The 26,472-nt window shown below is 43.7% G+C and overlaps 1 protein-coding gene across 3 annotated transcripts in view; it reads right to left on the bottom strand.

The window, feature by feature from the left end:
* ADAMTSL1 (ADAMTS like 1) overlaps nucleotides 1–26,472 on the bottom strand; it is an 825,746-nt gene that overhangs the window by 148,774 nt on the left and 650,500 nt on the right. For all 3 annotated transcript variants that reach the window (XM_045509897.2, XM_045509896.2, XM_010946030.3), the window contains one exon: nucleotides 24,278–24,407. In XM_045509897.2, the coding sequence (XP_045365853.1) occupies nucleotides 24,278–24,407 (130 nt within the window). The remainder of the gene's footprint in view (nucleotides 1–24,277; nucleotides 24,408–26,472) is intronic.

Here is a 26,472-nt window from a genome sequence, read left to right on the forward strand (position 1 = left end):
CTCTGAGTCAACAGATCACAGTGATGTCTTGTACCTTCAGGCTGGACCCTGCCAAGCTCCTGCAACTGCCTCCTGACCAAGGGGAGGCAGGAGCCAGAAGGTTACCTGGCACCCACTTCCTGCCCCAAGGCTGGAACTAGTCTTTCTGCCCTCTGCCCAGCATCAGGTGTACTTGGGTTGGATTTTTGACTTTAGGCTTCGTTTCCTGATTCCCATTCTGTTTTTCTAATGGTGCTGGAGTTCTGCTCAAAGTCCACCTTACTGGAACGTGGTCCTGTCACTCCGTATCTGGCCAGTTCCTGGCCTTGGACAAGGCAGAGACCCTTTGCCATGAGCCATGATGTGACAGCAACATATTCAGCTGACATCATGAATTATCGCCAATAACAATACTAACATTTACCAGTGTTTACAATGAGTCTAATACTGTGCTAGTTGCTTTAAATAGGTTGCCTCCTTTAATCCTCTCCACCTGTGAGACATATGCTGTTATCGTTCGCATTTCCACAACAAGGAGCTGAGGCCTGGATAAGGTAAACGATGACTGTGTCAATGCCACCCCCATCACATCCAAGTCTCCCATGACTTGGACATGTGGGTGCCAAGAATGGGGCTGCCCCTATGACAGAGGTCAGCACAATGGGTTCTCTAAGCGCAAGTCTCTTTCACTGAGGTCCCAGCAGGACTCAGGGCTAAGCTTACCCAAGATGTGGGATACGTATCTGAACTTATGTACTATTTCTATCGACTCTACAAAGAAGGCCCTATCAGTTCTCCCATTTTATAGGGTGACGGAACAGAGGCTCTGGCCAGTTGAATAACTTGTCCAGAGTCACACAGCTAGTAAACAAGGAAATCAGGATTCAAACTCAGGCAGCCTGGCTACCTCTTCTTAAGGCAAGGATGACAAATCAGCAGTAAAAAGTAGATCTGAGATGCAAATTCGAGGACCCCTGGTGCTTACAATCTCAGAAAGCGACAAATGACAAAATGACAGATCTATTCCTCAATAATAGGAGCGACCACACGGATGCTGCCCAAGAACATGAACATACTGGTGGTTGTTTTTCAGTGAAGCAGCAGTGGAACTTGGCAGCCATAGGGAAAAAGCAGAGTGTGGTCCCCCCAAGCACATGTTTGTTTTTGTGAAGGTGGCCATCAGAGATAATTTGGACAATCAAGGACCCACGGTGGTTGGCGCTTCTTAGTGGCTCATGTTTGTATTTGCTACACAAAAGGAGGAATTTTTGCCTTCCTCTGGACAAGGGCTCATTATGTGAGTTGCCAAGGTTTTGCTCCCTGCTCTTTTAGAGAGGCCTCCGGCAACTCACTATTTGTTGCTGGCATAAATGCACATAATTTCTAATGGCAGACTCTCCCCACCCCAAGCTATTATCCTAAGAACCTTGTCTTACCTTTGCTTTTGCAGCAAAGTAGGGTTTGTTTCTCTATTAAAAATTTTAAATTGCAGTTTTATTGGGAGGCAAAATACCATTATAAATTCGGCTATTTGTGAGATGCATTCTTTAAACATGTGTGTAATGCTCCAACTTGACTATCCTGCCCAACATTTCTATCCTGTGATTTTTGTTAAGGTCCCCCTCCAAAGATACTTGTTTCCTTTAGAATGAGGTCAGGAGGTAGACAGCAAAAGTCAGTAATAAAGCAGACACCATGGGGCGTGGCCAGCTCTAGAAATCCTAAGGTAGGCAATAGAGAATCCTTTCTCCAGTGGGGCCACTGTCTTTGAGCCGGTCCCACTTTAAGGTTCTTGGACTATTATGAGTGGCTCCTAATGGATCTCCACGTCTTCCAGTTTCCAATCTATCCGTAGCCTGAAGCTGCCCCAATGTCAGTCCAAAATGTGAATCTGCTCACTTTACTTCCTCTGATTATAAGCCTCCCTCGGAGTCCAAGCTGAGCTTTCAGGGGAATTGGGGTCAGTGTGCCCAGGGCTCGGCTTTGGCCCAGTGCACCCAGTAGGGGTCGGGGTGGGGGCACTGTATGGCTGGAGCTAAACTTTCTAACTGGCTTTTCCTCCTTCCTTCCTTCGTCCACTTTTTTGGCCTGAACTTGAGCCTGAGGCTTGGTGGGGAGCGGTCCATTGGCCTGTGACAGGACTCAGCCCTGGGCAGGGATAGCTGGGGATCAAATGTTCAGTGAGGACTGAAGCAACACATACATACATGAAGGAGAATGGGAACCAGATTTCTTACTGTCAGAGAAAGGAGTTACAAATACGGGAAGTGAGAAGACAAGGATAAACCTTATAAAATTAGATTGGTATTGAAAATAGTGTGAACTCATGACTTTTAATGGATAGATACTTAGATAGACATAAATATATCAACAGATACAGACATACATATGTATATGTTTACATTATTTCTCTTGCTAAGAGATCTAGAAGCAATGACATTCTAGTAGTAGCAAGTACAGCAAGTGCCCAGATCCTGGATTCTAAACATCATTTCTCCTCTAAGGAACCAGTTCCTATAAAAATGCCTCTTGGACAGGGGCTGGGAAAATAAAAGGTGAGCCTGGAAGATCTTGTAACAGGAAACTGGGGCATACTCAAAGAATGATAGTGTGTAACTCAAAAGGACACAGGGGCCAGTTTGGAGGGGCTCCTACCAGCCTTGTCTGGGACAATTTGATTGTAGTGAATTTTAACTCTTTGAGTAAAATAGAAATTCACAATAAATAAATGAGAAAGCTCTACCTACAGTAGAATGTCTACTAATAATCAAGAAGGAATGACAGAATTTAGAAAGTCACCATTTGTCAGTCATCATTGTAATAAGAGTAATAATTGATTCAGGCAAGAATCATCAAAGGATATTAACACGTGGGTGAAAAGCTGATGAGAAACAGGGTGTTTAGCTAGATTATCTCCCCTCAAAATATTTATTTGTTACTTACTATTAATATGTTCAACGTACTTATTAAGTTTACAGTGGAAAACCTGGCTGACATCATCTTAACCAAGTCATAAGAGCTGACCTCATCAGTCACGGGTGGAATGGAATACCATTCATCATCTCCTAATAAAGTGCACTAAGAAGAACACAGCATACTTCTGCAGTGCTTCTGTCAAAATTCAAAAATCATGAGGGAACATGAAGCAAACCCAAACTGAGTGACATCTTACAGAGTAACTGGCCTGTACTCTCCAAAAGTGTCCAGGATAGGAAAGACAAGAAGAGACTGTCCCAGATTGAAGGAGTCTAAAAAGAAATGGCAGCCAAAGGCAACAAAGGCCCTGGACTGGATCTCGGGCCCATAAAGGGCATTGCTGGGACACCAGGTGAAATATGAATGGAGTCTGTGCATGAGATGGCGATACTGAATCCACGTCGTTTCTTGATAGATGCTTAGTTGTACGAGAGCATCCTTATTTTTAGGTAATCAGCACTGAAGTGTTAAGAGGCACGTGGGCTATACACCTGAAATGATTGTCAAATGGTTCCCAAATGTTAACAAATATGGAATTGAGGGGACAGGTATAAAGGAATTCTGTCTACTATTTTCACAACTTAAAAAAAAAAAGAAATTATTTCAAATTAAAGGTTACAAAAAGCATCCATTGGTTCCCTGTTACCCACAGGCCAAGGGTCAAATCTTATAATGTGCTTCACAAAGTAGTCCAAGGGTTATCTTCCTGGTGTCATCAGGAGTCACCCCTATACTCAGCTTGGCTGAGTACCCAGCAGAAGAGCACTGCTCTTCTCTGACTTGCAAACTCCTCTGCCTCTCAGGTTGGATCCTGAACATCCTCCTCCTCTCTGAATACTCTTCTGACGCCCCTTCCACAAGGCAGAGCTAGACCCTTCCCTGTATGCTACTGTCTCTTTTCTCCCAATGGCATTCTTTTCTCCGGCTCACCTTCATTGCACTGTAGTCATTTGTCTACTTATTTATCTCACTCACCAGACTCTAATGGCTGACTTATTGATTTTAACATCTCCAGCACCTACTACAGTGCTGACACATCGTAGGTGCCCAGGGTGGCTTTGTGGCACATAATGAAGCAGACCTTTGGCTCTGGAATTGGATTCTCTGTGAATTAACTGCACTCTGCCACTCTCTAATTGCATAACCCTCAGCAAGTTAAACAATTTACTCATATTTAAAATAGCAATAATAGCAATCCTCCCTTCAAAGGGTTGTTATGAGGTTAAAGTGAAAACATCTATGGAAAGGGCTTAAGCGCAGCGCCCGGCACAGATTAAGGGCTCTGTAAACATTAGCTAATACGAACTGTTATTAGTGGGTTCTCAGTAAATATTTGTTAGATGCATGGATGATTATTGTGAAGATAAAGTTTAACGAGCAGAGTGAGAATTCTTCCTAGATTGAGTCAGTCAAAGAAGGCACAGGTTACGGACACCAGGGGAAAGGACATTAGTGACACACCCACATGAACTTAGCAAAGCATACACTGCTAAGCATGGTGACAGATTCAGAAGGCGGAAATGAGCTCACCACTTTCAACATGATTTTAGCAAAGATGGGGAGAACTGACAAAGACCCAGGACACAGGGCAAACAATGTTAGGTAAGTAATAAGCTAACTGCTAAACTATTTGTCTGAAGCATGAACACTGCAGAAATTCAGGAGGCAGGCAGTGTGGTGCTCATAACCATTTGTAGTTATAGGACTGACTGCAAATCACAAAGTCTGTTCATCTACGTTATCTCGCTTGATGTAAGCAAAGCAGGCATCACTATCTCCATTTTATAGGATCAGCAAGCTGAGGCTCAGAGAAACAGGGGCTTTCCCCAAAATTGGGAAGGCTACTCAGCTTACTCCTTCTACCTTGCTAAGTCACTAAGGGATGGAGAAGGAACTTGAGAAGGGTCAGAGAGGACAGAGAAGTTAAGAAAAGCAGTTACTCTCCACAGCAGATGGATTTGCTACACCCTCTGTGTTTTAGAAAGCTGCTTAAAGGGGCCTAGGAAAAATAAAATAAAAGATCAAAGGAGATGTTAAACAATGGAGAGTACAAACATGTTTGAAGGCCAAAAATTAACCAAAAGCATACATGGTAAATAGCGTCATGAAAATCAGGGCTCTCTGTAAAAGAGGAGCTTACATGGCTCAGGAAACAGGAGATAGAACCATGATTCTCTTGGAAGCCAGCCTGCTTGGCATGAGGTTTTGGCTGCATAAAAATACTTATAATCAAGATTACCAACCACCTGATATGATAAAGCACTTATTTCCACTGGAGAACAGCGTGGTCAAAGTGACGACTTTAGCCATGCTGGCTGGCCTCACCTTCTAAATCATTTCTTAAAAAAATAATCAAGGTTACGAACATTGCAAATGATTTTTTTTTTTTTGCTATTAAAAAAAAATAGATAGCTCTTGAAAAAAAAAAACCAGCACTGGCAGCAAAATACACATTTACTCTCTCATTACTAGCACGCCATGTGCTTTAAACCTGCTTCCTTCACGGAGCATGTCAAAGAGCACAATGGTCCCCAAATGGCCCAACTGTACAGAGCATCCCCAGCCTTCCCTCCCAGAGCCCAACATTTCTCTATGGCATCCCCCCATTGTCCAAGAAACACCCATGTGCTGGTTTATCCACAGGCAGCTTGATTTAATTAAAACTTCTAAATTCTGTTTTCAGGTCCCTGCTCACCCCATCTTCTGGGTGACAGGACATTCAAATGAGATAAAATTTCTGCTGGCTGTTGTGATTCAGAGAGGATTCCTGAGAAATAGGTTAGTAGGGTAGATGATCTGCCAAATCACTTTCGCCTTTACGAGTTTGAGATTTTAGTTGGCTTGCTTAGAATTCTAGGTAGACAATTCCTCTTAAAAATAGTTGCAGGGTAGTCCTCCTTGTGGTCATGATCCTAGAAGGAATTACTCTGATCACAAACACAGGTGTCATCTGGCACTTTTCCTTTTCTCTAACACCATCTTTTGGGTTTTATTCTAGTTTTCTCTACTTTATCTTAATGGATTAGCATCCTCAGAGTGCTAACTGAAGGTCTTCCACTAAATGAACTCCCTTCCTTTCCAGAATTACATTCCTCAAACAGAGTGAGCTTCTGCCCCGCTTAACTACTTGTTGGCTTCCCAAAGAACCATGTTTCCTTGTTCACATCTGTGAATTTGCTTCCAATTTTTCCTTCCTGGAATGCTCTCCATGTTCCCATGTTCAGATCTGATTCAAGCCCTTCTTCAGGGATGGTTTTCCTCACCAACTCAGCCCGTATCAACCACACCCCCTTTGCAATCCTACTGGATTTACTGTTATTTGGCCCTTGTTTATATTCTAAAGCACTGACCATGTAGTTGTTCTAAGCCAAGTCTAGAGCATCGTATCTGACATAATTCTATTTGCTTACATGTTTTTCTCTAGTAATCATACCAACTAGAATATAAGGTTTTAAGATTTGGGAGTTCCAAGAGCATTGTTTGGCATCCATGAAATCAGGCCATAAAGGTCTCCATCTATTTGTTGATTTGCAGGTGACATTTCTCACTAAGACCCTACAAACCTAAGAGTTTCTCCCTGTTATGGGTTAATAATGTCCTCCACAAAAAATATGCTGAAATCTTAACTTCCAGTACCTCAGACTGCGACCTTATTTGGAAATAGGGTCTTTACAGAGATAATCAAGTTCAAATGAGGTCATCGGGGTGGTTCCTAATCCAGTATGACTGGTGCCTTTATAAAAAGAGGAAAGTGGATACAAAGACATAGAAAATGACCATGTAAAGATGCAGGATTAGACAGATGCATCTTCAAGCCAATGAACATCAAAGATTGTTGAAAAACCAGCTGAAGCTAGGAAGAGACAAGAAGGATCCTTCCCCTACAGATTTCAGAGAGCATGGCTCTACTAACATGATTTAAGACTTAGCCTCCAGAACCGTAAGAGAATACATTTCTGCTATTCTAAGATACCCAGTTTATGGTACTCTGTTATAGTAGCCTTTGCAAACTAACACACTCCCCACCCCGTTTGTTCTCTTTAATCCATGTATTTATGTTGTAAATGGAAGTCTTTCTGGACATCTATATTCATGGGTTTTTTCTCCGGGTGAAATGCTTGGGAAGGCCAGACCTTTGTGTCGGGATCCACAGATCTGATTCTATTCTCTCCTGCAACATTCTGCCTCCTCTTTCCTTTCATCATAATTGCTTTTGCAGTCTTGTAGACTTAACTTTTCTTCCACCCATGTATTTGGCCACTCATATACGCACGTGTGCCTATGGCCATGCATTCACTGAATGAAAACTTACTATGTACCAAGTATTATGCTGAATGATGGGGATGCAGAGATTTAAAAAAAACTGTTGATCTTAAGGGCTTTCAGAGACAACTGTAAGACACTCTAGTAAGTGTTAGTCATTTATTTATTTATTCAGTGAGTGCTTATTGAGGACTTTATGGGGCCAGGCTCTAAGTACAGGAACAGAGTGGTAAAGGAGACAGAGACTCTATTTTCACGGGACTTACAGTTCAGTCTATGAGATGGATAAACACAAGGTATAGGAAAACACAAAAATACAGCCTGACAGTCAAAAGGGAAGTGATAGTCATGGAAAACTTGCTGCAGTCAGTGATGCCTGGGCTGAGTCCTGAAGGGTGAATTACAGGTGGCGAGGCAAAGGCAGAAGTAAAGAGAAAGTATTCCCGGAGTGGGGAGGTGTAAGAAAGCATGACGCTTTGGGGGAATTCTAATTTATTTATTTCTATGCTCCGGGTTGGAAAGAACACTGAGTTGAAAGCCTAGTAAGTTCTTGGAAAATTCTGGTTCTCACTTCTCTCTGTTTTCCTCGATGTAGTTATGGGCGGGGAAGGGAGCCTGGGAAACAGGCACTCTGGGCAGCCAAAGCCCTAATGACAAAGGTGACTTTAAGTTCAAATGCACTGCCCCCAGGATACTGCTGAGTAGCACACACCTCATCAGCTGAGGGCTGAATGCCCAGCACCTTCCTTTCCGTCCATCCCAAGGGGTGCTAGGCTTTGGTGAGAATTCCAACAGGCTCACGGCACAGGGTGACACAGTGCTTCAAACAGATCCTACACCATGTTTAATCAGACCACAAATTTCACTTCAAACTTGGTTTGGCAGAGGAAAACAAAAGATAAAGCCATTTCCCCTGGGGAGATCTCTCTGTCTCATAGTTTGATATGTGAGGAGCCCGACAAAGCAGCAGCTAGCTACTGACGCACGGTGAGAAGAAATCCATCAGCGCCGGGACCCAGGACCGCACACACACGCATGCGCACTGCTGCAGGCAGCGCCCGCTCTTTGCAGACCAGGAATATTTCTATTTGCACGTACATTTCTACCCACAGGATGCGAAGAGCAGTGGTCCCTGCACTCTCTAGCCCTGAAGGCTGTTTACTTGAGGAGAAAGAGTGAGGCCATTCACAAATGTTTTCATATTTGACCACACAAAAGTGACCTAAAATTATTTTTCAAGTTAGGTTCAAAGATCTCTTCAAGTAGAATGTATGTTTTACTCTTTGATGGTTTGTTATCTCAGGGTGAGTTAAGGGATTATCATCAGGCTAACGTCTAAATAAATTTAAACCCTCATATTAGGATTTATATTGGCTTATTAAATCCCTCATTTGTTTTTGATTATCCATGATGCTCATTTATTCCCGGCCCTTTTATCCCTGGAACACTATTTTAAAACATGCCTGGATCTGAATAGCACTGACGAATTGCCCTAAATCCCTGAGTTATGTTCATAAAGCAGGAGACACAGGAGCATGACATCAAAGAAGCAGACTGATCCAGAACTTTGGATTCCAACAAACCAGAGACAGAACCTACTTCCACTTGTGTTTTATAACTTTGGCCAAGCAACCCATCTTGAATGTTAACTTCCTTATCTGTTAAATGGGACAATAACTGCAATAATAACTTCCAATAGTTACTGGATGCTGGTTACTCACGAGGTACTGATGTAAGGATGTCCCATGTACTGACTCGTTAATCCTCACAGCAGCCTAAATTAGAGGTACTACAATTATGCCCTTTTGTGTACGGGTTAACTGAAGTAAGGGACCCAGGTCACACAGCTAGTCAGTAGGGATCTAGGATTCAATTCTAAGTGGTCTCCAGTGTTTTAACTGTGATCTTACTTGCTAGATTCTAGATTACACAGGTGCTGGGAGGAAATACCACATGGTAGCTGCTGTGATTACTACTGCTGTCACTGTTACTATATTATTTCTCTTACACAAGAGAGGCAAATGGGAAGAAAGGGTCTTTCAGGATTCTTCTGTGTGTGTGTGTGTGTGTGTGTGCCTATTTGTGGTTTCTTGGAATGACCGCTATTACTATACTGAAATCAGAGGAACTGTTTTGCTACCCAGTTGTACTTGCTTTATTCCACCCACTTACTATAAGCAGCAGTTTGGTTTCATGCAGCTCAACATGCCCCAGGCCACAGAGAACTTTCTTGCTGCCCTCTGATCCTCAGAGCACACTATTTTTCCCAGTTAAAAAAACAGAAGCAGTGGGGCAACCTGATAGCTGAATTCTGAGTAAGAACGCTTGGATCCATATGACTTCCAAAAAACTGTGGGGAGGGTTTCTACCCCATGTCACATGAAGGTCAACTGAATTCCTAATTAGGGACTATCACTCACTGATACTAAACTACTAGAAAAATCCCCATACTCTACGAATGCAGCTGTTTTCTTTCTTCCCCTTCCATGTCCCACTTGACCCCTTATCCTCTACTCCTCAGACTCAAAGAGTAAAGAATGCTTTTCTAATGGATCGACATGCTATCTTCAGACAGGAGAAAAGACTTCTGGCCTGAGGTAACTGCTGTCTTCTCAGCTGTACATAAAATACTCAGTACATTTCTATAGTGTTCCTGAGGCACAGAGAAAGAACAAAAACTTCAATAGTTTGGTGAGAAAACCCTTTTTTAACCTAGTTAAGAGTGTATTATGTCCACTTCTGACCATCTGGGTCCCCTACTCTGTCACCTGATTCCAGCTCTTAGTGCATCTCCATCACCTGAAACTCTCAGGCAGCGCCTGTTCTCCAATAACCAGGCACTCTCATCAGTGCCTTACATATATTAACTCATCAACCTGCACAGAATCCCTATGAGGTAGGTATTATTTCATCCTTATCTTAGAGTTAAGGAACCAAGGACAGAGAAGAGTTAAGTGACTTGCTCAAGGACACAGAGTCGATAAGTGGCAGAATCAAGATTTGAACTTAGGAAATCTGGCTCTAGATCCTACATTCTGTCTCCCTGGACAAGTTTCTGGAGCCTACTTATTTACGATAAGCACTGAGCTTTAAGTTGAGAAACATTACTGTTCAGGCATGTAGTTTGAGCTCTGCCAGTCACATCATATCTTTGACCTCTCTTCTTTCACAGATAAAATGAGGGAAAAGTTACCTTCTGGGATTCTACAACCCCAGTCACTGAGAGAGACTCACTTGTCAAATGTTTAGATTCTAGACAAATCTGTTAGCCAAACTCCTTGTCACTCTCTGGCTTTTTTGAGTGTAATGAATGAAGCCTTGTGACATAGCTAACTGGGAACTGATGAGAATTCAATTCCACCAAGGTCCTCATGTGACCATGATGCCTCAGTCATCGGAAATGAAAGAAACAAGTTTCTGGTAACTGGTTGGCAAAATTGTTTCCTACAACAAACATGGATTCCCAATGATATTTGAGGACTGTGGACTCATGGTCAAGTCTCTGAATCCATCAGCATCACCTGCCATGGCCCTGGGTGGGAATTTCGAGTGGAAATCCACCCACGCTTCAACTTTTTAACTGGCTTTTCAGGTGGAGAGAGTTCTCTGTGAACAAATGGGTACATCTGCTGTTCAGAAAACCCATCCATTTCAGACACTGGTCTGTCCACAGAGGAGAGTTTGAGGCTTCCAAATACAGTAAATAGCAAACAATTAAACAGTTATGGGAATGGCATAAACATCAGGACAGGCTTGCATTTAGAGCCTCCCCATGCTCAGAGAGGTAACGGGAAGGGAACTGTATACATCTAAGGATGAAAAGATGCAGCAAGATGTCCTGACGAAGCATATAAGATTTCAACATACTACCGCCCTGTGTGTCAAGAGAAAGGAATCCAATCCCTGGGCCCACTTTCTAGACCTAAATCTTCAGCTGCAGCACAACCATGTGTGGTGAAATGCGGTCTACCTCTTGCAAACCTTGTTCTGCAGGACTACCCTCCTGGGGAAGTTAAGTAGGCAGGGGTGAGCTGGAAAACAGCACTTTTCTTTTCTAGATCAAGGGAGGGTCAATCCAGCCCACATGTGGTTTCACTTCCCTCTACCGTGGGTAAGACCATCAACCTCCATTAGATGAAGCACATGACAGTGCCTGTTTTCACAGGAGGCGATTCTAGGTGTGCCTGGGATGGGCCAGAAGGAAGAGCCTAGCAGGTAACTTAGGATAAAGAAAAGAAAAATGGAAGCTTTCCTGGCCCCCAAACTGGCATCTTACTATCTCCCCCTAGCTGACAGCCTACCATTAGTGCCAAAAAAAAAAAAAAAAAAGCCATAAAATTAAGCTTGACAGTGGGGTGCATCTTGTGAGGAAGATCTAGCCCCACTATAAGCCTCTCCCCCACTTCATAATTCTGGCCTCATTTTCCTCACAAAAACAGCATTGATAAAAGGTGTCTGTCTAGTCCTGGTGGATTCTACATCAGTAAATATCCTGCTTGTAACAATTTCCTTCTGTGTTTTTCCATAACTTGATGACTCCAAATAATGGACAAGATACAGGCACTGCAATCTTTAATTTTGCCTGCGTGTCAGTCTGGGGAAGGGGCTGAGGCAGGAACAGTGTGGTAGGTAGGGGTGGGGTGGGTGACAGACCACCCTCAGAGATTTTTTTAATTTCAGGAAATTCCCCCAGTAAAGGCATCAGTTATGTGTAGGCTTCATTTTCTACGATTGAGAGCTTTAATTCAGTTTCTCAAAGAGCATCCTGGATGTATTCAGTAACGATCTACAAAGTTCTCCCACATATACTTTTAATCTGAATAAAGGAGAAACCCACATTTGGTATGTGGGGTTTTACCAAGGCCAGAGGATGCATTTCCTTTATGTTTTCCCTTTAAACCTCAAAACGGTGAGAGCATCAGTTCCCAAACTGAGATTTCTTTGTAACATTGCTGTTTCTGTGTGTTAAGCAAACCTTCCAATGACATCTGGACAATAAGCAAGTATTCAATCAGGACTGATTAGATAGCTGTGTCCTAAAAACCAACCCTCTGGAACATCTCATGGGGCAAGAGATGAAGAGGTGGCTTAAAAGATGAGATGAAGGTAGAGTGATAACTCAGTATCTGGTATTTATGTAATACCAAGTGTGCAGAGAACTTTACAAAATTGTATAATCCAAGAGCTCCTGACCCTGACTTTACAGCTGAAGGAAATGGCAGGATATTAGTGGTCCTTCTGTTTTTCAGAGTTTTCTACCATTGCCTGAAGATGCAACACGAATACACTGCCTCGTGTGTTCTAGGTCCCTCTCTTGAGCCATCGAACTGCCTGAGAGCAGCATTGTACCTTGGAGAGGGCATGGAGTTACAGACAAATGATCAAGCTTCAAGTTTCTGTGTCTCCCACAGGGACAGAGATCCAGCAAATCTGGCAGTAAATAATCTGACGTACTTTAAACAGTTGGTATAATTGTTATTGCATTACATGTTTATGGGCCATAAATGTGTCAGCTCCATGGTAATTAACTGAGAGCAAACAGAGATAGTCTTACACTACAGGGGAATTAGGTACTGTAGGCTCATCTGGAAGATTGAAAGGAGACAGAAAGCAGGACACAAAGCTGCCCCAAGGGCTTTTGAAATACTTGGATTGGGACTTTAGAGGGAGTATCTAAGTAGTGTGTCAATAATATGTTTGATTAGAATTTTAGGAAGAAAGATTTTGACATATATAAGAGCAAGAGACTCACCCAGCTCAGTGGTCATCTCCTCTGGGCCACCTTCCCTGACCTAGATTAGGGGACCCATCTCAGGATTCCCAGAAGACAGCCATTCATATCTCTGCTACGGCCATTATGACAGTGCATTGTCATGATCTGTTTGTGTACTGGCCTCCCAACTAGCTGTTAATGCCTGGCCCAAGGGTCTATGTCCTAGACTTGTTTGTTTCTTCAGGGCCTACAACACAGCAAGAATTCCCTAAACGTTTGCTGAACAGAGCTAGATTTTCCCTTAACCAGCAGAAGAAGCTAAACCATCTGCCTAAGGCCAAGGAGAGAGTAAACTGTCTGAACTGGATTTCATCCTAGATTTGGACTCCTAAACCCATGCTCTTAAGGCTGGAATGAAGGACTGGGAATCAGTCACTTGCACCTTAGTAAGAATTAACTTAGGTAGTTTTGTTTTCCTAATTCTTACTTGAGTTGAACTGAATGAATGGGAGTGAGGTTAAAAGGAGATGAAAGAATTGGGTTCCTGGTATAAGTGGTAGAGAAAAGTCATCTGGAAATTTGAGTCAGTGGGCAAGGTGATTAGGATTAAGTCTCTGGGGGAGAGAAGACAGAGGTACGATGAAAGAGTCAGAGAAGAGAATGGCACAGAAAAGGAGGCAGGGACCCAGGGTCGCATGGGGGACATGGAGGGAAGAGAAATAATACATAAAGCATGTGTGTGTGTGTGGGGGGGGGGTAGAGAGAGAGAAAGAGAGAGAGAGAGAGAGAGAGAGAGAGAGTGTGTGTGTGTGTGTGTGTGTGTGTGTGTGTGTGGTAGAGAGAGAGAAAGAGAGAGAGAGAGAGAGAGAGAGAGAGAGAGAGAGAGAGTGTGTGTGTGTGTGTGTGTGTATGTGTGTGTGTGTGTGTGTGTGTGAGTAATGGTGCTGGCAATTTACAGCATGAACAGGCCATCAACTAAGTGGTTGTTAGTAGTGGCAGAGCAAAGATGCAAATCTCCAAGGCAGTCACCAATGTCTTCCAGATTCATAAGTCCAGGCTGCATCTTTCTGGATGACTTAGTATTTCTTTATAAAAATGTATTCTTAGGAACTGAGTATTTTGCCTAATGACTCAGTGCTGAGTTCTAAGGCATTCACTTTAGGTCTATTTGATTTCTCTCTTAGCATAGTTCATTCCCAATACATTTGGCTTTGCCCTGAGAAGTGTGTACTCTAATGAATATTTCACTATCCCTTAACTGTTAGCTTTCACCAAGAGCCTAGTTCTACCTTTGGCAACTGAGACTATGAGATGAAGGTTATCTTCTGAAAACAAAGAAAGAAGAGCCTGTTAATTTGTCTGGGATCTTCTCTAGGTTATAAGCTACTGTGGGGCTAGGAGGACTGGATCTTTGCAATGTGGTAATTCCTAGGCCTAGAGCTTGGTGCCTAGAATAAGTCAGGGATGGACGGATATAGGCGTGGATGGATGGAAGGAGGGAAGGAGGGATGGAGGGAAGGATGGAGAAATGGAGGGTGGGGAGGAAGGAAAAATGGAAGATGTATAAACATCATTAACAGAGGCAAAGACTGAACCACGAGCTCTTTTGTATCAACTTTAGAGTTAAACATATTTTGTTCCAAATTTGAACCTGCCTCTAATTAGTTACATGATCCCTCTAAAGGCTCAGTTTCCTCAGCTATAAAGTGAGGATAGGAATAGTAAATCTTCATAAAACTATGGGGAAGATTAAACAAAATAATGTATGCAAAGTCATGAGCCCAGTGCCTGGCATCTTGTAAGCTCCCAATAAAGGGAAACTCTTAGGGACAACCCACCTTGCTCAAAGATGGCCCATGAAGATTAGCAAGGATGTGAGGCCAAGATGCCCTGAACTTCTCTGTACCCTGGGATGGATTTTACTTCTTTCCTTTCTTCTCTTTTCCACGTCCTTCCTTTTTCCCTTCCCTTCTCTTCTCTCTCCCACAAGTATTTGAAGAGACAACTGGCTAGGAATGACATCATTAATACAAGCTTTCTGATTTCCCCCTGACTTGTCCCAGGCTTTTCAGACCATCAGGACATAGCTGCTCCTTTCCAGGACTCACACCTCACTTGCCCACTGGCCTGACTTCCTTCAGTCATGTCACACAGGATATTAACTTTTTAGGAGTATTTGGACTCTGTCGCCCCTGCTCCCACTTCATCACCTCATGGCTGTTCTTAAAAAACACACCTTATTGGATTAGGTGTTAAAATAAAACAGAATATCCCAACACCTGCTGCCTTTTGTGGGCATGGTGGAATCCTTGAGAACCAGCTGCTTTGCTTCCTGTTCTAGAACTGCCCAAGAGATCGGGCAAGAGCTGCGCTGAAAGCGGGCTTGAGGCTAGGTTCTAGCCACACCTCCTCTTTACTTTGCTTCCACACTAGCTGATCAAGAAAATTTAGGACTAAACTGCAATGACTCTAAAATAAACATGAAGGTCTTTTTGTATCATGTTTTCCTGAATAGGGAACTAAGAAAGAAGGCAGACCCTTATTTTTTTGAGCATCTGCTGTATGGGGTAGGAACTAGTTAAATATTTTATGAATGTAATCATCTTTACAACACCCCCTCCAGCCCCTGATCCAGCCAATTATATCTGTTTCACAGTTAAAGACAACTGAATCTTAGAGAGGTTAAACTGACTGACTTAAGGCCACAAAGCAAATAAGGAAGTCAACATCCATCTGACCTTAAAACCCACAATTTCTCCCTAATTCCAGGCAGCCTCACTATTCCTGGTGGGGAATAATTAGCTTTGGTGTTGCCAAGTCTCCTTTGGTTCTTGTCTTGAAGTCGCCCCATTCCCAAGTGTGGCTTAGACTCCTCTTAGGAAAAATGTGGTGTCTGATTAAAAAAAAAAATCATGCTAAGATGATAATGAGCTACACCTCTCCTAGAATGTCCCCATCAAGGCACACCATGGCTTCGGTACTTAACACCATTGCTAAGAGTAGAATAAGTATCAAGTCTATGCAATCTGGGTCGAGGGTCTTTTTTGGCTCTTTGAGTGACATGAGGAGCTACCTCCTGTCAGCCAGAAAAGCAGTTGTATGTACCCACTCAGGAACCAGAGTTGACAGCAGAAGTTACGGAGAATGCACCACCTTCAGCGGTTCTAGCCCAGAGCCAACAGCCTGTGTTTGTGTCTGCCTAGGGCTCTGTGATGGTCACTCCACAGGTAAACCCAGAGCCCCATGAGAAAGCCATGAGCGTCTGCAGGGTCTGGGAGGGAGCTGGGTTAATCCAATGACAATCATTCGAGGCTTCTTTGTGTCACTAACACAAACACCAAACAGAATTGCTAGCAGTCCCGGTAGAGATAACTCGGCAGAACAATGAAGGAAAAAAAATGGTAAAGACAAGAATAAAAAAGGACACTGAGTCACCACAGGAAAGAGGTAGTTGGCTGGGCTCTGCTTTCTGACAGAGCTTTCTGTAGCTGTGGCAGGTATGCTAAGAACTTCCTGACCTTGGGCTGGCACCACGTCAGGAATGATATTTCTAGAACGGTGCACTGTTTCTGAATGGTATCCCCCAGCTTACTGGGCACAAATCAGAGCATTCTCTTTTTCACTCCCTCATTTTTATGTTGCCTAAACATCTCTATCTCTTTCTCCAGGCTTCTTCCCACTTCGTTGTTTTCTAAGTTTAAGAAACTTAGTAACAGAGCTGATTCCTAACACTAAGGTCACGGAAAAGCTCTTCATCTCAAATTGCGTGAGGCCTTCTTTCAAAATTTCCAAAGAAGGCATCGGGTACACTTAGGCAGCAATAATTCTCATTTCAAAGCTTTGGCTAAATCATGGATTGCCTTTAAATTGTTACTTCAGGACTTCAGAAACACTGGATTATAGGGAAAGGCAAAGAAGAAAAGTAGACAAGATTTACTTTGGGAGTCTCGACTCTACTTCTGCTGATTGCTTTGTAAGCTGATGGTTTGTGAACTGTAAAACTCCACTGTTTCATCACCACCTCCACAGCAGAAAGCTGTTTGGCAGCGTTATTTCCATACCCATGGTGCTTACAAGCTGTGGGACTGATGACTGGTACAGATATGTCAGCTGTCGGAGCAGTGACGAACCCAGGAGGTTGTTTAGTTTAATAACTATCTTTAGAGGGGTAGCATTTAAAGTCTCCAAGATTAAAAAAAAAAAATGTAATGGCTTCTCCAGGACCATTCCCCAAACTCTGGCTCTACCTGCTACAGGGAACAAAGTGGGTTTGTTCATTCCTGTATCCCAAGCACAATGCCCAGCACACAGTAGGCAGTCAATAAACAAAGGTGGTCAAGTAAATATCTGCTCAATGGAGGCTGAATAAAGAGAAATTCCAGTTTTCTTAAAGAGCACTATAAAATTCTAAATCGAGGGATGAAGGGCATTTTGTGTCCTTTTACACATGGACAAACACCATTAAGGTACTCTACAAATACTCATCATTTCAGTGTTGCACCATCCTTGTGTCCTGAACGCTCTCACCTAGATTTTTCTTACAGAAATGTAAGTCTTGTTCTCTGATTTCTCCCGGCTCCTTAATTGATAGTTAAAGCCAGTTCCTGTTTTGTGACTGAAAGAGGTGCTTTGTCTTTGGGACTTCTATTTGACTCAAGGTATTTTCCTAACAGAAGTCTCCTTTATTTTCTCTCTTGAAAAACTTCAGTTTTGCGGATAATTATCATTCCCTTCAGGGAACTAGAATGTCAGACCTGGAAGGGCCTCGGGGATCATCCAGCTGCACCTCTCATTCCCACCCCTGTGATACCCTTACCTGGACTCAATCCTCCTGCCAGGTGGACTAACCAAGTCCACATCACAGTGCGTTGATGCTAACATACCTAGGCCGGAGGTCTTTTAATTACTTTTAATGAAGATATAAGGATGTAGGTTACACCAAGTACGCTATTTCTTTGTGACACTACACGAGAAAAAGTGCAGGTGCCTGTAAGACAACAAAAGCTAGCCACTGTTACCACTGCACCTCTGCTGGAAGTGCAGCCAGAGTCATTTCTCTCTAAGCAAATCTATCTGTTGTACTCCCCCGTTTTACTCCTCTTCACGGCTCCCCGTTGCCCTATAGGACATAAATACCAAACAACTTAACACAGAGCTGGCACCTGTCCACCCTCTAACACTAGCTCCAAACTCTTGTCCTTTCCTCCATGTTCATGCTTTTTCCTTCTGCCTGTAACATCTCTTCTCGCTCTTCGTCACCTAGATAACCCTTCCTTATGCTTTATGATTCAGCATAGGCATCGCCTCCTCCAGGAAGCCCTTCCCTCAGCCTCACACTCCCACCAAATCCTGTGCTTGTTTCAGTCAAAGCAGTGACAGTTTTGAAATCTTCCTCCTTTGTTAACTGATAACGCTGTTAGAATGGGGTTTATTTTCTTAGTCGTCCCTGAGGACCAGATACAAGCAGATCACTGTTCGTGAAGATACCCAGTGCATTTTTATTTTTTACTGAATTAAGATGTGAAACACTTTCATATACTTTGGGCACAAGGTTAACTTCAGTCAGTGGTCTATATAAGGACTTTGCCAGGGTCCAGGCAGAATTAAGTGGTCCAAAGGGCTGTCCAACTACACAGATAGTAAAAAACCAGGGAAGCTTCCCTCTCAGGACTTAACAGAATGGATTTTCCTCAAGCCGATGTTTCTATCTTTTTGCAATGAGTCATCTGTGCTTTCAGATGATAAGATGAGAAGGTTGACCCAACCCCTTGATTTTTACCCCAGATTCATGCAACAACTAAAGCTGTGCTTGCCAAGCAACTTTTAGTATCATCAAAGCTCATTTCACAGAGGTCTGAGGTTGATAAAAGAGGTGATGTGTAACCATGGAAAGGGCTCTCGTTAAGAGAAATGAAGATTGAGGCCCCGAGGCAAGCAAACATGTGACGTTAACCCTTCTTGAAATCAAAACACTGCTGAGGACAATTCTGATCACTGGGCCAACACATTCCTGGGCAGAGAAATAGCAGAAGCCACCACTGGGCCAATCAGGCCCTATTGTAAGAAACAGGTCTTGGCAAGTTCTTCTGTTGTAACTTGTCCATCAGTGGAAGAAAAGAGAGAGACAGTATGATTACGCACCTGGATTTACCAAGGAGGAGGATGACAATAGTAATAGCATGAGCTCTCCAAAGGCGCCTGAATATGGCCTCTAAATCTGGACTCAATTTCTGTGGACGCCAGTGAGCTTTGGTGTGCTTTCACTTTAAGCACTGAAAAGTTAGTCAGGACAGAGCCAAAAGGCAGCATATGGAAACTTTGGGAACACAGCAGAAAATAAACCATTATTTTGAGAGCATGTTGAACAGTAACCCTTAAAACAAGTTGTCCAAGGGGATGGTGCCTGTAAGGCTTTGAAAACTCCACCAAGTAAATTAAAACATGATTGTGCAAAAAGGCAACACCTTCTGCTGTAGCCATTTTAGGCTAATATAAAAGAAAATTAGAAATTGGAAATCCTTCGCTGCTAGTCTGCATGGATTTGGTTAGTGTACAATAAAATAGGCATTCTGAAGTTTGCTTTCAAAGAGAGACTCAGTGACCTTTAAGACTGTTAAGTTTTCCTTAACATTCTCGTCTCAAATAAGGATTCTCAAACTTCTTTTATATTTCTTACTGGTCCTACGAACCACCCCAGGTCTGAGAAAAGGGAATGAGGTTGGGGCAGGGGGCAGAAACCAAGTCCTGTTCCTGGAATTAAGGGCATTCCCCCCACCCCCTTTGACTGTTTATCTATTCTGCACCACTCAGCTGTTCTCTGTTGCAGAGAAATAAAAGTTTAGTTTAAAAAGTATGTTAGAACAAAGCTGCAGAAATTGCCTGGAATTTCCTTCATTTTCAGCCATCTGGCTTTCATTGCTTACTTCTCTCCCCTCCTCCACATACGTTTACCAAATCTTTTCAACACACACTGGCCAAGCTATCAAATGCTTATAATTAATAACAGTCAGACTCTTTTTTTTTTCTTTTAAGGTAGTGCTTTCTAGCTTTCCTAGGGCTGCTCATGTCACAGCTCTTATAAACCAGGGAGAGGATTGTGAAGCTTAATTATTAAGATTTTGTCAAATCAGAGAGAAAGTCAAATCAAATTTAAGTTCTGAATACAAACCCAAAGTATTTCTCACCCAAAATGAAAGGGAAAGGAGTGGAGAATTAATTTTTCTGAGTGCCCACTAGAAACCTATTTTAGAGATGAAGAATCTGAGGACCACAAAAGGTGTATGACCTCTCGAAGGGCACACAGCAAAACATGACAGAGCAGGATTTTAACACAGGTCTTAAGCTACCTGCAGGTTTTTATTTTGTTAGTCTTAGGAATAGAAAAGACCTTTAGTGCTTATTATTAAGGGAAAGATCAGGTTGCCAAACATTATATACAGTACGATTCCATTTACAAAGGAAAGAAACCCTGATATGTTTGTATATGTTCATATATGTATATACATTCATAGAGAAAGGTCAGGAAAGGTATGTATGATGCCATTAACCACCGTTATCTCTGGGGAGAAGGAACTGGGGCTGGAGAGCATGGTGGTGACAGGGGAGAGTATGCCTTTCTTTCTTATTTCTATTGTGCTTGAGCGTTAAAAATAAGAATATTCATGTAGTACTTGTATAATGACAACACTCAGCTTTTTAATTAGGAATAGGGGGCTGACCTCTTTCCTAATGACTGATTTTAGCTCTGTTTTGGGTACTTCTCCCTTAAGCGGGTCTCACCCACCAGTGAAGGTGGGCAGTGTGACAGGGCTTCTAGACACAGATTACTCAGAGGGTGGCAATGGCACCTCAAATAATTTTCCTTAATTGTCATGAGACCTTCTTTGTTATCAACTTTGGTGCCAAATTCTCACCATTGTCAGCTCCCAAGCAAAAATGGTCCTCATCTCTTCTGGCCAATTTCAAGCAAGGTTGTTAAGGGATTAACACCTGTCCTGGATGTATGACCTCCCGTCTCTCCACACGATCCAAGTCCTCCCTGGGTAATGCTGACAACCCCCTCAACCTCCATCGTGTCTGCGCTCCCCTCTGATAAAGTTTGTCCTCATGTTCTTACTTTGGGAACACCTGGTCATACGTGGCTGCTAACATAAAGGGTTATTTATCCTGAGGCTATTTCTGTTTTAAATCGGTAATTTAAAGCCTTAAATGTAAAGAAGAGACTCGAGTAACCGCATTTTCAGTACCACCTGGTGGGTGGGTGGGATGGGATAAGGGGAATGGAGAGGAGAGAGCATACTGGGGTCTCCCCAGCTATCGTTAGGGTCTAAACATGACTCCTAAAAAACTGGCTCCAGTCCTTTATATTCATTTATTCAGTAAACACTTAATAAGCACCTACTATGTGCTGGGTATTATGCTAGGCGCTAGGTGGTTAGAGAGGAGGAGAAGACAAAGCTGACAGCAAGGATGTGAAAAACTAGCCTTCTTCAATGGATGACTCTTTTTTTTAAGGGTCCTAAAAAAAAGGCACACAGTTGGTGTGCACATGGACACACACAAATTGGAACAATCAGGATAGCTCCTGCTTGAGGACACACCCTTCCTGCTGTGAACAGCTAGGTCTGAGACCATCTGCCAAAACCTGGTGAAGGCTGGACAGGCGCTCTGACACTGGCTCTGACAGTCACACAGGCCACCAGGAGAAGGCGCCTAGAGAGGACACGCCTTCCACGGCCTTTGGTAGTCTCTGTGCGAGCTGACAATCTGACTGCACGCAAGAGGAAGAGCAGGTCCCTAACTGGTCTTCCGTAAGACTAACAGCTTCCTGGAAAAGCTCCTTATCTTAACCAGTGCCGCCTCTAAGAGACACAGCCTGGTGACTAGGACTCAGAGCATCATTTCTGTGTATCTCACAGAAAATGCTATGGCTTTTTTGAAGACACAGACAGCAGCAAGAGTCAAGAGCCCAAAAGACAGTGTATGCAAACTCGGGGCTCATCAGGGGACACACCAAAATGTGCAGGGAACACTGATCCACGCACAGTAAAAACTGGGAATTAAAGATTTAAATGAGTCCTAACTGACTAGAAAGTGCTTGGGAAAACAACACACTATCATGCTCCTACTAAACACATTTTCTCTTTCATACACATCTGACATCGACATTCAGAAGGAGAGATCCCCCCCAGACCTCATGTCAGACTGAATATTTCACAGGAGACGCACCTCTGTATCTTTCTCACTGTTAAGATAAAAATCTGCATTGGCTCTTGGATGGATGAGAGATGAAGAGAGCAGAGCGAGTCACATCAGGCCACTTTGGCCCCCTTTGTTGTTTCAATCAGCTTCATTCTACAAACGCTCAACTGTGTATAGTTGGCCCAAGAAATCCCCAGCTGTGCCCAGGAAGAGGTTCTGCCTGTCAGTCTGACAGCTGGCTGGTGGAAATTAAAGCACTGTGTTTATATGGAGCAAATGCAATGTTAAGCCCAACAAGAGTCCTTGTTTTGGAGTTAAGGAAAAGGTCATAGAGTAAATTAAGCTTATCTAATTTAACCAGAGTCAGGACCTGGAGGATGGGATGGACATCCTGTGTCCTATTCCTTCTGTTGTCCAGGAAGGGAGGGGCTGAGTGGCTGCAAATCCCGGAGGATTTTGTTTGCCTCAGGTACTGACTCCTCAGCACTGCGTCAGCTCATCACAGCCCTTGGATATCATTACAACACTGGAACGTGGTTCCAAAGACCCCCATGCTTGTTTTTAAAGTGCTGGTAAATAAGCAGAGCAGAAATGACATCAATTATCAGCACGAAGGAGCAGCAGCAGCAGTCTATGTTTCTGCCTGCAGAGTCAGGAAGAGCTATGGGATTATTTGCACAGGACATGGTGATGGCAGACTGTCTACTACAGCTAGTTCACTTTGCAGATGTGGAAACAGAAGGGGCAGACATCTTGCCCAATGCCACACAGCCAGTGGGTGGCAGAGTGAGGATGAGAAGCCAGGCTCCCTGACCTGCTAGCCAGGGTCCTGGCAGGCTGCCCCAGCTCAATCCCTTCTGCTTCTTCCTGCAGTCAAATACAGGGGGTTTGGACCCCTTGCCCATGTAGTAAGGTCTTAGGCTCACTGGAGAATGGTGAGGGCAGAAGAGAGATGTAAGCAGGGACAGAAAAGGAGGTTTCTCAGAATTCTGTGCACTGGATCTAGGCTTTTCTTGGATGGCCCTTGACTCTATTTTACTGGCTGGCTGATTTTCCAGTTGCCTTGGAGAGCAGGGCACTAGTGGCCCTCTTCAGGCCTGCATTTGAAGAGAGAAGCCAGGCCCACCCTTCAGATCAATATACAGAACGACTTTGGTGACGAGCAGGACAGAGTCACTGCAGGACTGTGCTCTGATCTGATCCCAGGAGGCCTGTAATCTGTATCCTCTAAGTCCCACAGAAAGACATCTAGTTGGCGGAGAAGTAAGACAAACAGCATTAGCTTCACCAGAAAACTATCGTCAATTCCCATAGGCAACACATTGTGTCTTGTGTGATATTTTACAGAAACGCAAGAAATACCATTCAGAGACAGCCACCCCCATCATACCCAGGATATGATCCAGGAACATTCTTCCTCCCATCAGCAGACTTGAAAGTCTGGCTTTGGTTCTTTAAATGTCCCTCTTTGAATCCAAAATCACAGATGAGATGGCAGAATCATACTCACTCCAAACAAGTACCTGAAGGCAAGGCTCTCAAGACACCAGAAAATTGTGGGACCAAAGCATCCAATCCATTGGATAGATTAAGACTCAAGGCTTGGTAATAAAGAGACCCAGGCAGGGTTGAACAATGAAATGCTGTAACTGATTTATGTGCAGTGAGTGACACACACACAGCCCACAGCGTGCTACAATGAATCTATGTGCTGCGTGCATACAGATTTCACAGTGGATCAATTATACCGCCCAGATGCTTCAGTTCCTGCAGGCCACAAGCCCATCCATTACTAGGGTGCGAAGGCGTGGGACACAGGCTAAAAGGTGGCAGAGACCATCAAGTCTGTGGTCAGTCCACGTTCCCTTTAGGAGAAAGCAGCAGTGTGGTCTGTGCACATGCCGGCCATGCCACGGGGCTTGCTTCAGTGCATGGAGCTTTCTGGACCCTGAGCATGACCACTGAGCTGGAATTCCAAAGCCCTGGTTTCAATTAAATTTAAGTGGATTTGACTAAAAGTTTGAACTGATGCTAATTGGTTTTCAAAACACTGGATAACAATAAGCACTCTGGTCTTGCCCACGGACAGACGCACCCCATTCTGATCACGCTCCTTGGCAGCGGGGCAGGCAGCGTGCCTCTTACCTTGCTGGGCAGGGATCCAGACTGCAGGACTTCAGGAGCTGGGGGGGCCGCCGGCTGGTCACGCACAGGTCCTCATCAGTGGGCTCCCGCGTCTGTTTGTTCAGGCAGCTCACCACAGCCTCCTGGACACCTGTGCACAGATCACACCATCAGACCAGAGTGGGCATGTGAGGGGTGGGCAAGGGCAGTAAAGGTGGCTGGTGGGAGGTCTCTGCGATTGGGTGGGTAGATGGGGGCCTCCCTGCATGTCGGGAGTTTAAAGCCTGGATTGCCCATCTTGTCAGGCGTCTCTCCATCTGCAGAAACACTCCTAGCTTTGTGCCTCTTCAGGAGGGCAACTCCCCCAAAGAGGACAGGCTGCCACCAGTACTGCTGAAAAGCTTAAAAAAAAAAAAAGCCACCAAGCTATCTAGCTGCCAATGCTGAAACAGGGTAATTTAATGCAGAAGGGGAGAAGGGTGACCCAAAAATGGCCCCGAGAACTTCACACGTTATATTTTAATCAATAGGATATGGTTGTATTTGGAAGAGGGGCTCAGAGCCATGTTTTAATATTCAACATTTTGTAAACTGGACTTTGCTGGTTTCCTTCTGATTCTGGTTCATTTCTATAGTGACCAAGAGCAGCTTAGGAATTTGGAACAAAGAAAGAGAACAAGATGATTAATAACTGCATTCATGGAAGACAATCTTTTCTGCATTCAAGGAAGACAGTCTTTTCTACATCTGTGGAAGACAATCTTCCTACTGACACCCACACGCCCCAATCGCAGAGCTAACAAATCACGAGTCTGAGGAATGACTGGCAGAAGGTCACTCGGCGGGTCTTCCAAGGTGGGGTGCAGGATCCCTCGTGGAGACTTTCATGGAGCAGGGACACACGTAACCAGGTAATGTAATGTCCAGACATTGCAATCTGGTTCCCGGAGTCATAACAGCAAAAGCAAAAATCCACAGGGTGAACATTATTAGCCAAGTATTGAGTCTAGGAACTTGATATGCCCCATTCAATCCTCTCAACAACTCCATGAGGCAAACACTATTTTTCTCCCCATTCTACAGATAAGGAAACCGAGGCTTTAAAGGGTGAAAAGACTTGCTAAGGTCATACAGTTGATAAATGGTGAAGCTGTAATGGCTGTGCCTTAGCACTGGAACTTTGATGACTGACAGCACTAACATTCAAAAAATACTAAGAGGCTGTTACATCTGCTGCAGATCTTCAGGAATAACCTAGACATGCATCTGGAATCATTTCAGTGGAGTTCAGTTTAAGGAAGAGGAGAGAAAGGACATTCTTGATAGTTTGCTTTCAGTCACACATAGCTACGTATATAAACATATGTACATCTAAAGATATCTGTTGTTAAATATTTGTATACAGTTGTAGCAGAGTATGTGACCATCTATATAGTTTTTTTATAGAAATACACATCCATTTTCTTTTTAAAATTTTCTGTGTTACTTCGTTAATTAGTACCTAAAATAGTACAACGACCTATCACTAATCAGCCCTTACTTCTTTCCTTCTAGCTACCCTTTCTCCAAGAAGTTATCACCCCATTTAAGAGTGACTGCTTCCTGAGGTGATGCTACACTGACAGAAAGGTTATCCAGCAAGACCTTCATTTAAAAAGTGACATTTTAAAGCCAGAATTTGAATTGCCTTTCTTTTTTCCTAGTAAGTCTGATAAATCAAACATTAAAAAAGAAAAAAGTCACCATATTTGCCCTTTTGCCATGAATGACAATTTTCTTTTGTCCACGCTTTTTAAAAAGTTAAAAAAATGTTCTGGGGAGGAGGCCAAGATGGCAGAGTAGAAGGATGCTCGTAGCTCACCCTCTCCCACAAATGCACCAAGACTCACATCCACAGACCCACTCAGCCAACCAGAGCACCTGCGGAACTCTGACAAAACATCGTCCTCTTCAAAAGATAGAGATGCCAAAAAATCTGGTAGGACAAAAGGAAAAAAGAAAAGAAAAGGCAAAACAGCGCGGGACTGGTCCCGAGGGGAGGGAGCGGCAAAGGAGGACTGGCGCTCGTTCGCTGGGTCTCCCCTCTCCAACTGAGAGGCCAGCGGGACGGACGAGGGGCCTCCGAGGCTCCGATCTGTACAGAGCAGCCCTTGACCTACAGAACTAAGTTAAACGGGAACAGAGGGTCCCTGCGACACCCAGACCGAGACGCGGGC

Source organism: Camelus bactrianus, chromosome 4 (genome assembly GCF_048773025.1).
Source record: "Camelus bactrianus isolate YW-2024 breed Bactrian camel chromosome 4, ASM4877302v1, whole genome shotgun sequence".
Lineage (NCBI taxonomy): Eukaryota > Metazoa > Chordata > Mammalia > Artiodactyla > Camelidae > Camelus > Camelus bactrianus.